The sequence below is a fragment of a genome, unplaced genomic scaffold, assembly GCF_019419815.1.
Source record: "Pyrus x bretschneideri cultivar Hongxiangsu unplaced genomic scaffold, Pyrus_bretschneideri_v1 Contig2, whole genome shotgun sequence".
NCBI classification, from domain to species: domain Eukaryota; kingdom Viridiplantae; phylum Streptophyta; class Magnoliopsida; order Rosales; family Rosaceae; genus Pyrus; species Pyrus x bretschneideri.
The window spans coordinates 6,528,272-6,542,130 of NW_025999501.1; the positions used below are offsets into that span (position 1 = coordinate 6,528,272).

The 13,859-nt window shown below is 40.3% G+C and overlaps 2 protein-coding genes across 11 annotated transcripts; both read left to right on the forward strand.

The window, feature by feature from the left end:
* Positions 1-474: 474 nt before the first annotated feature.
* LOC103947959 (probable inactive poly [ADP-ribose] polymerase SRO3) lies at positions 475-4,378 on the forward strand. 8 transcript variants are annotated; one of them, XR_007258042.1, is made up of 7 exons: positions 475-1,333; positions 1,440-1,678; positions 1,771-1,880; positions 2,005-2,107; positions 3,150-3,209; positions 3,279-3,385; positions 3,608-4,378. XR_007258042.1 is itself a non-coding variant. In XM_048583184.1 (6 exons), the coding sequence occupies exons 1-6, from the start codon at positions 495-497 to the stop codon at positions 3,287-3,289; spliced, it is 1,362 nt and encodes a 453-aa protein (XP_048439141.1). In that variant the 5' UTR covers positions 475-494; the 3' UTR covers positions 3,290-4,378. The 8 variants fall into 8 exon arrangements, 2 of the variants coding, with proteins under 2 accessions (XP_048439141.1, XP_048439140.1); XR_007258043.1 differs by having other exon boundaries at positions 3,712-4,378; XR_007258044.1 differs by having other exon boundaries at positions 3,847-4,378.
* A 1,196-nt stretch (positions 4,379-5,574) lies between these two features.
* Positions 5,575-9,870, forward strand: LOC103947995. Of its 3 annotated transcripts, none has more exons than XM_018647652.2 (6): positions 5,575-7,411; positions 7,552-7,702; positions 7,781-7,928; positions 8,021-8,266; positions 8,566-8,851; positions 9,372-9,870. In XM_018647652.2, the coding sequence occupies exons 1-5, from the start codon at positions 5,734-5,736 to the stop codon at positions 8,842-8,844; spliced, it is 2,502 nt and encodes an 833-aa protein (XP_018503168.2). In that variant the 5' UTR covers positions 5,575-5,733; the 3' UTR covers positions 8,845-8,851; positions 9,372-9,870. The 3 variants fall into 3 exon arrangements, with proteins under 3 accessions (XP_018503168.2, XP_018503170.2, XP_018503166.2); XM_018647654.2 differs by having other exon boundaries at positions 9,657-9,870; XM_018647650.2 differs by lacking the exon at positions 9,372-9,870 and having other exon boundaries at positions 8,566-9,074.
* The last annotated feature ends 3,989 nt before the right edge of the window (positions 9,871-13,859 follow it).

The following is a 13,859-nucleotide window of genomic DNA, read 5'->3' on the forward strand; positions in this document are numbered from 1 at the left end:
AATTCATTTTCCCAGTGAGGATGGGTTTCCTATACTCAATGGGATTCCTACCGCGATGGGGATTTATTCCCCTCCGCCTTTTGCACCGTATAAAACTCATCCAAACAACAAATATCCACATCATCAAAACCCATTCCAACGGTTCTCTCTCCTCCCGCTCTCTCTCTCTCTAAATAATTTTCTTTGGGCCGAAGGAAACAGATACGCCAGCCGCATAACGCACATGTGAATTACCGAGTTTACCCTTTCATAAACTCAAACTATTCGAACAAAAAGCACCGCCATAGAGGGGTGTTCTAGTAATTCACACTCCATATTCCGCCCAATAAATCCTAACGCCAACCCAACATCCCCTGATTCTACGAGTTTCTTTGAGTTCTGTGAGGCCGTCGCATCAGCTCGAAAAGCTCCACACAGTAGAATCCATGGCCTCCAGCGCAACCCCCACCCCCAAGAAAATTGTCCAATCTGTCACCGTTAGGGTACCGCAGGGGATGCTTTCGCCGTCGTCTTCTTCGGCGAGTTCTAAAAACTTCTGCAATCGGCCCTCCAATCGGATGTACTACCCCTCCAATTTCAAGCGGAGCGCCGCCCCGGCCCGTGTTATGTTCTTCCAGAACGATTCATGGAATGACTTGCCGACCCCGATCGTCGAATTTCTGCGTTCGGGTTTCGTGGAGCGGAAGGCGGTCGTCAGCGTTGAAATCGAGGGGTCAACGGTTTTGTTTGACTTTGTGCGGATGTTGCAGATTGATTTGGGGGCTGGGACTCAGAGATCGATCGCTTGGATTGACGTGAACGCCAAGCCCTTCTTCCCTAGGGCGTTTGTCAGCGAGGATTTGGTGGACGGGTCGGATAGTCCCAAGGTCCAAATCAACAAACGGATCAACGTATCGGGTCGGGTATTGGGCAAGAGGCAGACGGGGGAACGGCCGATGGATGAGGACGAAGTGACGTCGTCAATAACGCCGCGGAGTTCGGAGTGGCCGAATGTGAGGTTGGTGGGAGAACCTGAGAGGGTTTATACTGTTTGCAGCAATTTGTTTCTCGCCGGGATGAAGAAGGTTGATCTCGCGGCTGCTGTGACGGCAATTCATCAGTGCGTTCGGGACGGGCCGTTGGATAAGGCTCGATTGGAGGTCTTTCAGAAGCAAATTGAGATCACCACGGCGGCTCGGGGCTCGGCCAATGTCATATACGCCTGGTGCGGAGTGTCGGGCAACGATGTGAAAGGCATTTTGACACATGGGTTTGGCGCACCCAGCAAGGTTTCTGGGCCGCAGTCGCATGGCATTGGTCTTCATCTTTCGCATTTATCGGTGCCTTTTCTAAGGTACTTTCAATTGGTGTTTCATTTCCTTTTTCTGGCGGTTTAATTTAAGGGCTTTGAGTTTTTTGAATTGTTGATAATTTGATGTTGTAATGGCTGAACTCTACAGTGCTGGGCAGTCGGAGTGGGATGATAATGGCGAAAAATATGCTATTTTGTGCCGGGTTATACTAGGCAATGTTGAAAAAATTGAGGCAGGTTCTAAACAATGTTACCCTTCTGGTGTGGAATTCGATAACGGTGCAGATGATCCTAAGAATCCCAAGTGGTATGTCATATGGTCTACCAACATGAATAGACATGTGCTTCCGGAGTGTGTTGTGAGTTACAAGTCGAATTACGTGCCAGGTATGTTTCTTCTATGCTTTTTTGTTACATCTGTTTTATTTATGTTATACTTTTTCATTGATGATAACTGATTTTGTTTTGTGGATTTTCAGCTCAATCGGTGCGAAGAGCATACCCTGTTGATATGTTAATTTCGAAGATTAAGAGCCATCTTCCTCCTTCTAAAGTTCAGGAACTTTCCTCTTTGGTATGCGAGTTGAAGGTGAGCAATCTTCCTTTCACTTGTTCAGAATTGTGGTTCATAGTCTCTCTGTGCATTATAAAATATATGAACAATTAAATGTAATCTAAGAATCAAATGTTTTCGGTATTTCTCAATGTTGCAGGGTGGAAAGCTGGCCAGGGATGATTTCGTCAAACAGTGCAGATCAGTTACTGGAGAGCAATTGATGGCATCTGCTCTTAACGACTTGCGTCTCCAGAAGCAAGGTTCTTAGGTTTTGTTTTGCTAGGAGGCATATATAAATGTGTTGTCATGGTCTTTACAATTGATGGAACCATGTTTGACCGCTTCGTTAAAGTCCTACTAGGATTAGGGTGAAATGCCCAACCATACAAAAGAGCGAAAACTATGTGTGAAAATGCCCAACCATATCATACATATAGCAAATATGCTTCCTGTTTAGTGTTTTCAAAAAAAAGGCAGTGTTCATTGTCTGTTAGTACTTGTGTTTTCTTGGCATGTAATTCAACAAAGAGCGTTCCTACATCTTTTGTACTTAGTAGTTACCCCTTTTAGCTATGAAGCTGGCATTGAGGTTGAGACTGGTTTTTCTATATCCAAGGTTGTACGGAAATTTAAACGTTGTCAAGTATGACACTTGGTGGTCCTGTGTTTGTGAATGCTTGTACAGCTTATGCTCATGTGCGTGTATTTGTGTGGTGAGCCATGTCTGCTGTTACAAAATTGCTGTAAAAGTTCTTTATGTTGATTCACAATTTGGAATGCCATCTTCTTACGATATTCTCTTTCATTGAAGAAGCTTGTGTTTTTTTTTTTGTGTGTGTGTGTGTGTGTGTGTGGGGCTGTGTGGGTGCCTCGTGAGCGTTGTAAATTCAACAAATGAGTATTAAGATTTTGGGAGAATTTGTTCTATCACTAATTCAAAGAAGTAGATTATTAGGAGAGTCATCCCACTGATTTCTATGTTGACATCAGTTTTACATGGGTCAGTGTTTACAGCTTTGGTTGCTTCTATATTAGTACCATGTGTCTGGGTATTAAGATTAAACACATTGTATTGGAGTAAACAGAGACTTCAATTAGAGGTTCAGTTGCTCCTGTCAGATACAGAATTTGAAAAGATTATTCGAGTAACTCATCAAGCAGATCAGAAGATCAAATGTAGATTGTTCTTAAGGGAGGGTAGTTAAGATACACTGAAGTATTTTGTTTACATTAACTTGTATTGTTTGTGGTATGCGCCTGGATCTGTTATGACGGCTTATGTGGAAGTTTGCTTTTAAGCAGAAAGAGTGCATCAATCAGACTTCGGTTGCTTGACATGGATGGCTGAAGGTGTATTGTCATGTAAGTCAAGCCATCTAAAATGTATCGTTGCATGCACTGACCTTCTAAAATGTCTCGTTCCCGTCACAGGTGTGCAGTGATGTGGCAACTGGTGTGGCAGGGTTTTGTGGATCAATAAATGCAGATTACATTCATGGAACGCGAGGTGCAACTCCTCCAAATCTTCAACGTGAACTGTGAGTATTTATTTTGATGATCGTTATCCAGCAATTCTGTTTATGTTTTGTGTTAATTGATAGTATATCAGGTGTGCTCTGTGATTTTATTATTTGATGTGTTGCTCATAAAGAAAGCAAGCTATTTTAAATCAGCAAGGGCCGAGGGGTGGTAGACAATTTTGTGAGAGTATATTTGTTCTGGTGGTTTCCCATAAAGACTTTTTATTGTTAGTATTACAGTTGTGCAGAAACATGTGCTGTGCCGCAGCTTTCAAGCTGAGCGCACGTTTTAGAGCGGCTTACTGGTCCCAATCCCAATCACTTTGTCCATCTGGGTGAAACAGATTTCCCAGCTGGTGGTGGAAACCTGAGTTCAGAGTCCTCAGACCCCAATCCAGTCGACTTTGAATGTGCGGCCTAATTCCGAATGAAACTGTAATCATGTAAATGTTGTCTGAAGGCGGTAAGTGCTATAACAGGAGCGAAAAATGTGCAAGTGAGGATATCATTTCCTGAAAGATATGGGGATTTTGTTGAAGTCCTCAGTTATAAATTTTTTATTTTTCTGAGAAGGAACATGGAAACCAGAGCAAAAGGGCAGCCAAGCCGCAGAGCCCAATCAGCCCGGACTCGCACCATAAACAAGCCAGCATGGAGGATAAAAAAATAAAGAAGAAACTGCAGAAGGACCAAGCAATCTACAGAGAAGGAGCAATGCTGATAAATCGAAGGCCGGCCAAATATTTTACGGTCAGGGAGAACATAAGTCCGACAATCCACAGGTGATAATCGGCTGCTCATCCCCAGTTTCATCCCAGTATGGTTTCTGTTGGTTGTTGAGGCCGTGACATATATCTGGTTCTGGAAAAACAAAGTCGCGTACCTCTTGGCGAGTTATGGAGTTGATCATTTTGAGACACGCGGTGACTTGAGGGCTCGATTGTTTCTGTAGATATCATTTGGGTTCTGACAATTCTTAGTAATCTTAAACTTCTTCGTCCAAATGGAATATATTATGTTCTCCACAAATCAAAAGGTTGAAGGAGTTCAATTACCAAGAAATTTCTCTGTTCATCAATATGAATGCCATTAAAATCTGAAATTCTCTCCCCGCACCCCATTTCTGCAACTTGCAAGTCTTGCGTTATGCCACTCCAGTTGAAATCCCAAGTTTCATAATGTCCAAACAAATGAGTTCAAATTCTGACTCTGATGATTCATTTTAAACAAGTAAATATTAATTGAAATTAAACAAACAGCTTCAAATCTCCAGATATAAATTAGACAAAACATAACAACATGAATTAATTGGGGGTAAATAAGAAGCTCCACTGACTGAGACCGACTACTCGGCAGTGGAAGGCTCTTCCGGAGAAGATGCAGAAGCGGAAGCAGCTTCGTCGGCACTGGAGAGCAAGGTCCACTCTGCAGGGGAGCGTACACAGTGGGCTTGCGTTTAACGAACCACGGCTGCGTTTTGCGTGGCCGAGTCTTCCGGTGGTGCGCAGTCGCCTTCTTCTGTGGCCTTGACGAGCACTCTATCATCAACCCACCACCATTACCGGTGGTTGAGCCGCACAATGGGGCTGAATTGGTCACTCCAAACGACCCACCGGCACCGAATGAGACCCCAACACAGCTGACACTGACATCTTCGCTTGCTCTTGCTTAGCTCCTCCTCTGTTGCTTCTTTTGGGGATAACGTTGAGGATACCACATTGTATAGTCCATGTACCCATTATTATTGGAGTAGGTTTTTCTCCTCCTCCTTCTCTTCTCATGAATCACGTTAATATCTTATTTTGAATTTTTTATATAAAAAAAAAAAAAAAAGACAAAAGAGAAAGTGTGATAAAAGGACACTGCAAAAAAATGAGAGAGACTCGTATTCCATTATTAGATAAAGTGGATCCCTCCCACTCCTAAGGCACATCATCATACAACACAATTTTATAAAGTTTTGACATAATGACGATATTGATGTACGGTTTTCATATTCAAGGACGACATTGATAAATTTTTCATTAGTGTTATACTTACTATTTATTTGTACTGTTATACATACCATCTTCCTAATAAAAGTAGGATCCGTCAACATACGTGAGTCTTTTCTCTATTAAAAATATAATACAAATGATGATATATTTAGATGAAAATATAAGCACCGGGTCCAATTTACCAATATGAGCAACAAAAGTAATACCCTTTTTCATTTTTTTGCACGGACGTTTGTTAACGCGCGGTGGAAACTGTGTCCTCTGAATCCCCTTTATTTCTGAATTTACCGGAAATGGCCCAAGTTGACTGTTGAACTGACATAACATGTTCATATAAATAATTAGGGTTTACAGTTGGAAGCTGGTACAATGGCGGCAAAATCAGCTCCGCACCTTTTCCTTGAAGATTGGCTGAGGAGTGTGAGCGGCGGTGGCAGCAGCAGGAACACCTCCGCCGCCGTCTCCAGAAACTCATCCACCTCATCCGCAAGAGCCATAATTCAGGCATGGGCCGAGCTCCGCGACTGCCTCCAACACCAATCGTTCCAATCCCGCCATCTCCAGTCCCTCAAAACCCTCGCCAATTCCCAGACTTCTCTCCACGTTGCCGAGCCCCAAGCCAAGCTTCTGCTCTCCATTCTCTCCTCTCCCGACCTCTCTCTTCCTCCTCAGTCCTATCCGCTCTTCCTCCGACTGCTTTATATTTGGGTCCGGAAATCCGCCCGGCCCAATTCGGGTCTCATTGATTCCGCTGTGGAAGTTCTCTCTAATCTCTTCTCTACCCAGTATGTATCAAACAAGAGTCCTGCCCTCTTTTCTGAAGGCGTTCTCCTTCTGGGTGCCTTCTCTTTCGCTCATTCGGCCTCCGAAAGCTCGAAAAAAGATTGCTTGGGGCTGCTCTGTAGGCTGTTGGCGGAGGACTACCAGGTACTTGGGTCATTTGGTGAATTGATTCCGGACTTGCTTGCCGGAATTGGGTATGCTCTATCTTCTTCTGTGAATGTTCATTTTGTTACTGTTTTGGATTTCGTGTTGAGCGTTTGGGGTAAGGAAAGTGGGCCTCCTGGTAGTGTTTGTCATGGGTTGATGATTCTGCATTTGATGGAATGGGTAATGTCTGGTTTGAGCAGTTTTCGCTCTGTCGAAAAAGTTGATACCTTTTCCCGGGAGGTTTTAGAGACCGATAAAGCAAATTATGTTCCGTTTGCTGTTGTCATGGCTGCAGCTGGAGTACTGAGGGCGTTAAGTAGATCTATAGTGAGTGGTCTTGGGATGGACACTATTTCCAGATTGAGAAGGTCTGCAGAAGATCGGATAGAATCTGTAGCAAGAGAGTTAGTTTCAAGAACTATAGAGTTTGCCAGCTCAGATAATGATCTCGCAGATAATCTTCTGCTACAGTGTGTTTCGATAGCATTGGCTCGAACTGGTGCGGTCTCTGCTCGTGCCCCTTTGCTTATATGCCTTGCTTCTGCATTGTTGACTGAAATCTTTCCCTTGAGACGTTTATACATGAAGGTACTTAAACCAATGCATGACAGTTCAGCTGTACCAAGGATTAATGAGGTCAGGGAACACCTGGAAAGTCTTGCTTTTAAGGAAGCGGGGGCCATTACCGGTGTTTTCTGCAATCTCTATGTTTCAGTTGATGAACAGAGCCAACATATGGTGGAGAATCTTCTGTGGGATTACTGTCAACAGATATACATGGAGCACAGACAGGTGGCTTTGGTTCTTCGTGGTAAAGAGGATGAAGTACTTGGAGATTTGGAGAAAATTGCTGAATCTGCTTTTCTTATGGTTGTACTTTTTGCATTGACCGTCACAAAGCACAAGTTGAATTCAAAATTCACTCAAGAAACTCAAATGGATACATCAGTACGAATACTTATTTCGTTTTCTTGTCTCGAGTATTTCCGCCGCATTCGTTTGCCAGAATACATGGATACAATTCGAGGTATTGTTGTGAGTGTCCAGGAAAGTGATTCTGCTTGTGTATCTTTTGTAAGATCCATGCCCACTTATGGTGACTTGACGAACGGCCCAGGTATGCTTTGGTTGCCGTCTTAGCCCTAAATTTCATTTAACATTTGACTTTTCTGGAATGAGGTCTTAAATTTAGTTTTGTCACCCTCTCATTTTTGTATTGATACTTTGATTTGATAGATTTCTAATGTTGCTTATCAGAATTTTCTTTCCTGCGAAAGATGGAATATGTGTGGACCAAGGATGAGGTTCAAACTGCGCGCGTTCTGTTTTACCTACGGGTCATACCAACTTGCATTGCACGTTTGCCTAGCCCTGTATTTGGTGATGTGGTTGCTCCAACTATGTTCTTGTATCCTATGCCGAAATCTTTCATGAACTTATATAGGATATTGTGAATAATTTAACTCCTTATTACAAATTTAATCAGATATATGGGTCATCCTAATGGAAAAGTACCTCGAGCCTCACATTCTATGTTTTCTGCATTCATATCTTCGGGGAAGGATGCTGATCAGGATGAAAGAGAGTTATTAAAGGAGAAGCTTGTTTTCTACTACATGCAAAGATCACTACAGGTATGTTAAGCAGATAGTGACTATATTGGTTAAACTTGCACTTCATTGATTAAAGGTACCAACAGCAAGATTTCTCTGTAATATGAGGGCAGGAATATCCCAAGATTACCCCTTTTGAGGGAATGGCTTCTGGAGTTGCAGCCTTGGTTCGACATCTTCCTGCTGGAAGCCCAGCCATATTTTATTGTATACATTGTCTTGTCGAGAAAGCTAAAAGGCTTTGCATTGAAGACTTCGCTCACCAGGCTGATATGTGGAAGAACTGGCAAGGAGAGTCAGAGCCTGGCAAGAAAATCCTAGACTTACTTTTACGGCTGATTTCCCTAGTTGATATACAGGTAAGCTAATATTTTGCTTCTTTTCTTCATATGGTTGGTTTCCATCAGAAATTTTACCACGTTTTTTCTCTTTATTCTGTGTTCTGCATGTGGAATCTAGTTTCAAGCCCTAGTTTGTTTGCATAACACTTGATATAGAAGTAATTTAGTGACATCTAGTGACATCATTAAAATTCGAGAGAGAGTCAGTTCCAATTTACCACGAGCATCAGTGTTGATGTTTGAATAAAGGTGTTATGCCTTCTTTTCTCTCCACTTTGGTGTCTAAACTTACTGAACATTAAGATTTACTTATTCAGGTACTACCAGACTTGATGAAGCAGTTGGCACAGCTAATAGCCCAACTACCAAAGGATGGCCAGAATATGATTCTAAATGAGTTATATTCACAGGTTGCAGAATCTGACGATGTTACTCGCAAGCCTACTTTAGTTTCTTGGCTGCAATCATTGTCTTACCTTTGTTTTCAAGAAACAAGTGGGAGTGCAGCATCCAGAAAGGTGGTAACTGAAGCAAAAATCACTTCCAAGCAGACTCCAGACCTATCACATGAGACTAGCCTAAATGCACGATTATGAGATTGAGGTGCAGTAAGCAAATTACTCACCCTCCTTATAAATGTATTTTTTTTTATTTTTGATTTTGGTAGCGTGACTATATTGTGCATTTGGTTTCACTATGTCTGATTATGGAATAATGAAAAAAACTATCATAATTAATTACTCATGAAACGCATTGGTTTTTTAGTATCTCAGTAATGCAAATAATTAAATGTACCACTTGGTATAATTAATTAATGATGAGACTATATAACTGTCATCTATAGTTCCTATATTCTCTTGTAATGTTGAAATCGATTCACGGGGCATTTCATGAAAAGAGAAAGTCCCACTTTTTTTACTTTAATCAAAGCACACTGATCTCTGTTGCATAGATGTTTGGATCCTCCTCCTGGAATTTCAGTTTGCCCTCGTAAGATTAGGTGTCCATCATGCATTCTGTTCTTTCAGATGAGTGCTGACTGCATGACTTGTGAAGTTGCTACTTTGGTACCTTTAAAAGTCCAATTATCATCTGGGTTTGTTCAAACTGTTCATTCATGTAGAAGGACTGGGTTAGCCAATGGATTTCATACAGCAAATTAGCTGGCGAAGATGAACTCTTGAATTATGTTGGGTGATATAATGGCATTGTCGATTATCTTGGTCATAGGGTATTTGATTCAAGGCACTTGGGGTGGTAGACTACCGTGCTGTGTGAGATTAGTTTGGTTTGGTTTGGTTTGTGAGATTAGTTTGAATGCAATGGAAGGAATTGAGTTTTGCCCTTTCTGCAAAAAGTTGAAGTGTTATAGGTGTTGATCGACTAATAAATCTTATGCTGTTTGAAGTTTGTTCAGTGCGTTGGGGTTTTGGGTTGTGAATCAGGAAAGCACAGGTGAACTTGAGGAGGCTGGCTTCGACTATTGATTTGTTTACAGAAGACAATTGTGTTACAAGCTGCTCCTCGCCAACGTAACTAGGAAAACTTGTACATGTATGACCTTTTGCAGAGACGATCTTTCAATGATAACCTAATAAATGATTTGTCCAGATTTTGAGAAATATTGTTGAAGTTAATGTCCTATTTTGTTTGGAATTGTATTAGGGAAATTAAAGTTGCGCCGATTCTCTCCTAATAGGGGTAGGAGAAAATCAAAGTTTCCTTGTACAATTAGACTAGGAATTCTTGAAGTCTAATTGGAACAAGTAAGAAAATGTATTTTCCCATTCCATATAGAATAGGAAACTTAATCAGAAAATAGGCATGTAAACCACAACTGGACGTAACTAGTATAAATCTTGTGTGTTTTTAGTTTTCTTTATTTTCCCAAGTTTTAGTCTATTACCGAATTCATCAAAGAGTAGGATTCAGAGGGAGTCAGAATTATAACAATAAGTGCTTGAGGTTAGTTACTGGCACGCTAAAAATCGAAAATAGTTATTGCCCGAACGATTTATTGTCTCACATGTACTGTAGCCAGTCCCGAAATGATCAGGCGAAATTTGTAGGCCGAGGCCGATGAAACAATAAAATTGGGCCTATATATCTTTTAAATAAGAATTGGTGGGCCTAAAACAGAGAGATTTTTTTATGTGTCCGCGACACGATCTAATATACCTAGTTTTATAATACAAATAGTTGAATATTTAAAAAAAAAAATTTCTTCACTTGTATTAGGACACTTGATGTAATGAACAGTGTTTAAGCACACAAGAAAAATTTCCTTAAAACGGGTGATGTATAAACTGGTTGATCAAAGGTTGCTTACGTTTAGCATTCAATTCGACCAACATTATGGGCGTTTACAGATCATGCACTTGAGTTTGCAATCTTCCGCCATGCCTCGTTTTACCCGGGACAATCATCGGTATGGGCGTAGCATTCTCGACATATTCATCGCCGATTTGCAATAAGCCTGGAACAGTGCGAGAGGGTTTGGTGGCCTTTGCCCTAATACTACTTGTACTCGCTGCACTGCATGTTGTCGAACCCATTGCCCGTACTAAATCAGTTGGCTATAACAAGGATGAATATTGGAAGAAGCAGCTGCAGCACTTGCGTTTGGTTGCTCTGATTGTTGTGCTTTTCTTCTTGGGGTATCAGCAGTCTAAAATCCATACCAACAACTGGCTTTGGGGGATTTAAACCGTCAAGGTTTTTTTGTCATTGTAATTGATTTTCTATCTGCATGGGATATTTGTTGTACAGATTCCTTGACATTATTGTAACTTGTAATTACGGTGACTGGAAAATGTTTCTCCATGTATGACATGCACCAGAGTAACAACCCATCCCTATTTTTACAATTTCATTAATTTTAAAAGTGTGAATTGACGAAAATGCACCTAGTGGTGAGATTGTTGACTTTCGTTGACCATCATTTCGTGATGCGTACAAGTTATTATTCTACCGTATTCTCGAAGTACTCGGCGGTACGAATGCGTAGGCGCAAGCGGAATCGAATTAGGAGTTACCTTTGATGGTATAATTTTCATTCTACCTTTACTGTACTTTACTTATACTTTGATATCACGAGTGAAATGAGATCATTTCCGCTCATATACGCACTCTTACATTTAGACACTTTTAGATTTAAATTTACTCATATTTTTCACATAATTACACTATATGGATTCGTCACCTTACTGGTGTTAGCCATCATAACTCGATTTGAAGTCTAGGTAGACATTCTGGGTCGGGGTGTTTCACTAGTGTTTGAGATGCAAACATAACAGTTAGTTGTATGGGTAATTTTTTTTTTTTTTTTATCTAATTCTTGAATTTGCTTTGTCATCCCTCAATATTGTTTGTATAAGAAAAAGTACCGGTCTTTAGTTTCTTTTTTCAAAGGAAAATTAATGAAAATGGTTAAAAAACTTTCAATTTTAACGATAAGGACAACATAAAGAGTAAAGTGAATAGTACCATACTTTTTAGTGTAAAAATGTGGTTTTTTTTGTTAAAGTGAACAGTACCAGGAGTTTTTTTGTTAAATTTCCTTTTTTTCAATCAGGTGATTTGGTAGGATGCGCTAGTTTGAGATCTAAACGTGTGCATCTAGGTCTGTATTTTAGCATTTTATGAAAATTTTCTTAAGAGGAAATTGTAGCAATAGTTTCTCAACTTTAAATCAATTTGAGCAATGATCTCTTAACTAAAAATTCATGACTATTGGTCCCTTAACTCATCAAAACATGCGACTATTGTTCTTTTCGTCAACTCCGTTAGAACTTTTGTCAAGATAAGTCACGTGCCATGCACGTGAGGCTGAATCAAGGGGTTCATATGGAAAATCAAATGAGAAAAATTGTAGCAATAGTCCCTTAACTTTAACCCAATTGGAGAAATGATTTCTCAACTTTAACCCAATTGGAGAAATGGTCCCTCAACTTTAATCCAATTGGAGCAATGGTCCCTCAATTTTAGTCCAATTTGAGCAATAGTCATTCCAACATGACTCATTTTGACAGAATTATGAAGGAGTTGATGAAAAGGATCAAAGCTGCATGTTTTGACGAATTTAGCCCCAATTGGGTTAAAGTTGAGGGATCATTGCCATAATTTTCTCTTCTCCTAATGTTACATGCGTTCCTTCTATACTTTCAGTTTCCAGGAATCCAAAGTTAAAAGCCATTTCCATGAATAAGAATTGGAATTGGAAATGCTTTAAAAAAAACTGAAAACACTCTTGATGAAAGTGTTTTTGGAACCAATCCTTATTAAAAATACAAGTGAATCTTGAAAAAGCACTTGATCAAGTGCTTTTTGAAAGAAGCATTTGACTGGTGCTTATTCCAAAATGAAAGAAGCACATTACTGATACTTCTTTCCAAAATATTTTTGAAACTCAACAAAATTTTAAAGGCACTTCCAAATAATCCCTATTTACCGGCATGCGGTATTCTGTGGGAATAATTCTGCCTTTCATAGACGTTTTTTTAACTTCAATTATACAACAATTATGGGTCATCTACAAATAAATACATTGAAAAGGTTGACATGATCCTGGTAAGTCAACGGTTCCATTGAAAAGAAAAGCAATTAAGAGCAGGATATCACTCCGCCTCACACACCATAGCAGATACGGACGATGACAAAAACTCTTATCCTTTTAACTATGACCGAATTCAAGTGAAGAGCCATGAAACTTGAAGGAAGAATAAATTGTTCGAGGCATTGTTTAAAAACAATTTGATTGTTTGGTTGTAGCCTTGTTGGCAAGATTAGCGATCGAGGTAGGCAGTGGCAGGTCCTGGAGCCATTGACTGCTACGGAGGCCTCCAGCCCCTGAAAAGGGGAGTTGCAGATGCAAGCCTAAAACATTAGAGAAACATCAAAGCATTGTCTAGGATCCAATGTGAGTACTCTCTGCTAGCACTAGCTGACTGACCAGATCTGCTCTGTTTCCTTCCCCTTCTTGGGACGACCACCACTGTAGAAAGATCAGCTTAAGTTGCAAATTATTAGCAAATTTTTCACAAAAAAGTAAACCAAACAGAAAAACATAAATCATTATAACTACGTACGCGAAGTTTTAACTAACTTTACAGTATACTACGCCATATGATTGAATATTACTCATAATCTATAATTACTTGCAACTTTTCTGATGAGCTTGCATGTCAGATGTTTATCCACTTCTCAATTGGTCTTGTATTTTCATGTGTAGTTCGCAAGCTCCTAAAGTAGTCACTCTATATTTACCAGTACTTGAAATTAGTTACTTTATATTGCAGTGACAATACTAGAACAGTTTGACAACAAGATTGAACTTATAGTGCCTAGAGAGGAAGAAAAGTAATCGCATAGCCATGGAGCAAAGCTGAGTGCTCAAGTAACAGGTTAACAATGTTTCATCTATGTGCGGACGCATGTGTGGATATTTGTACATACAAATTTTTGATTTTCTAGGTAAGCTTGGCAAACGAAGCTCACATTTCCATTTACTCACCAGATCATGACGCCAGTAAAGAGAAAGTAATTAATAGCTGGCTTGCAGTGAGAAGGAAGAAACCTAGCCAGCTATCTTTGCAGGTACAAGAAAACAGTT

Coding starts and splice junctions, on each gene's coding strand:
- LOC103947959 (XM_048583183.1), top strand. CDS start 495: ATGCTTTCGCCGTCGTCTTCTTCGGCGAGTTCTAAAAACTTCTGCAAT. Junction 1,679..1,770: donor CAAGTCGAATTACGTGCCAG/GTATGTTTCTTC, acceptor GTGGATTTTCAG/CTCAATCGGTGCGAAGAGCA. Junction 2,108..3,149: donor CTTGCGTCTCCAGAAGCAAG/GTTCTTAGGTTT, acceptor GCTTTTAAGCAG/AAAGAGTGCATCAATCAGAC.
- LOC103947995 (XM_018647652.2), top strand. CDS start 5,734: ATGGCGGCAAAATCAGCTCCGCACCTTTTCCTTGAAGATTGGCTGAGG. Junction 7,929..8,020: donor ACATGCAAAGATCACTACAG/GTATGTTAAGCA, acceptor ATATGAGGGCAG/GAATATCCCAAGATTACCCC. Junction 8,267..8,565: donor TTTCCCTAGTTGATATACAG/GTAAGCTAATAT, acceptor TTACTTATTCAG/GTACTACCAGACTTGATGAA.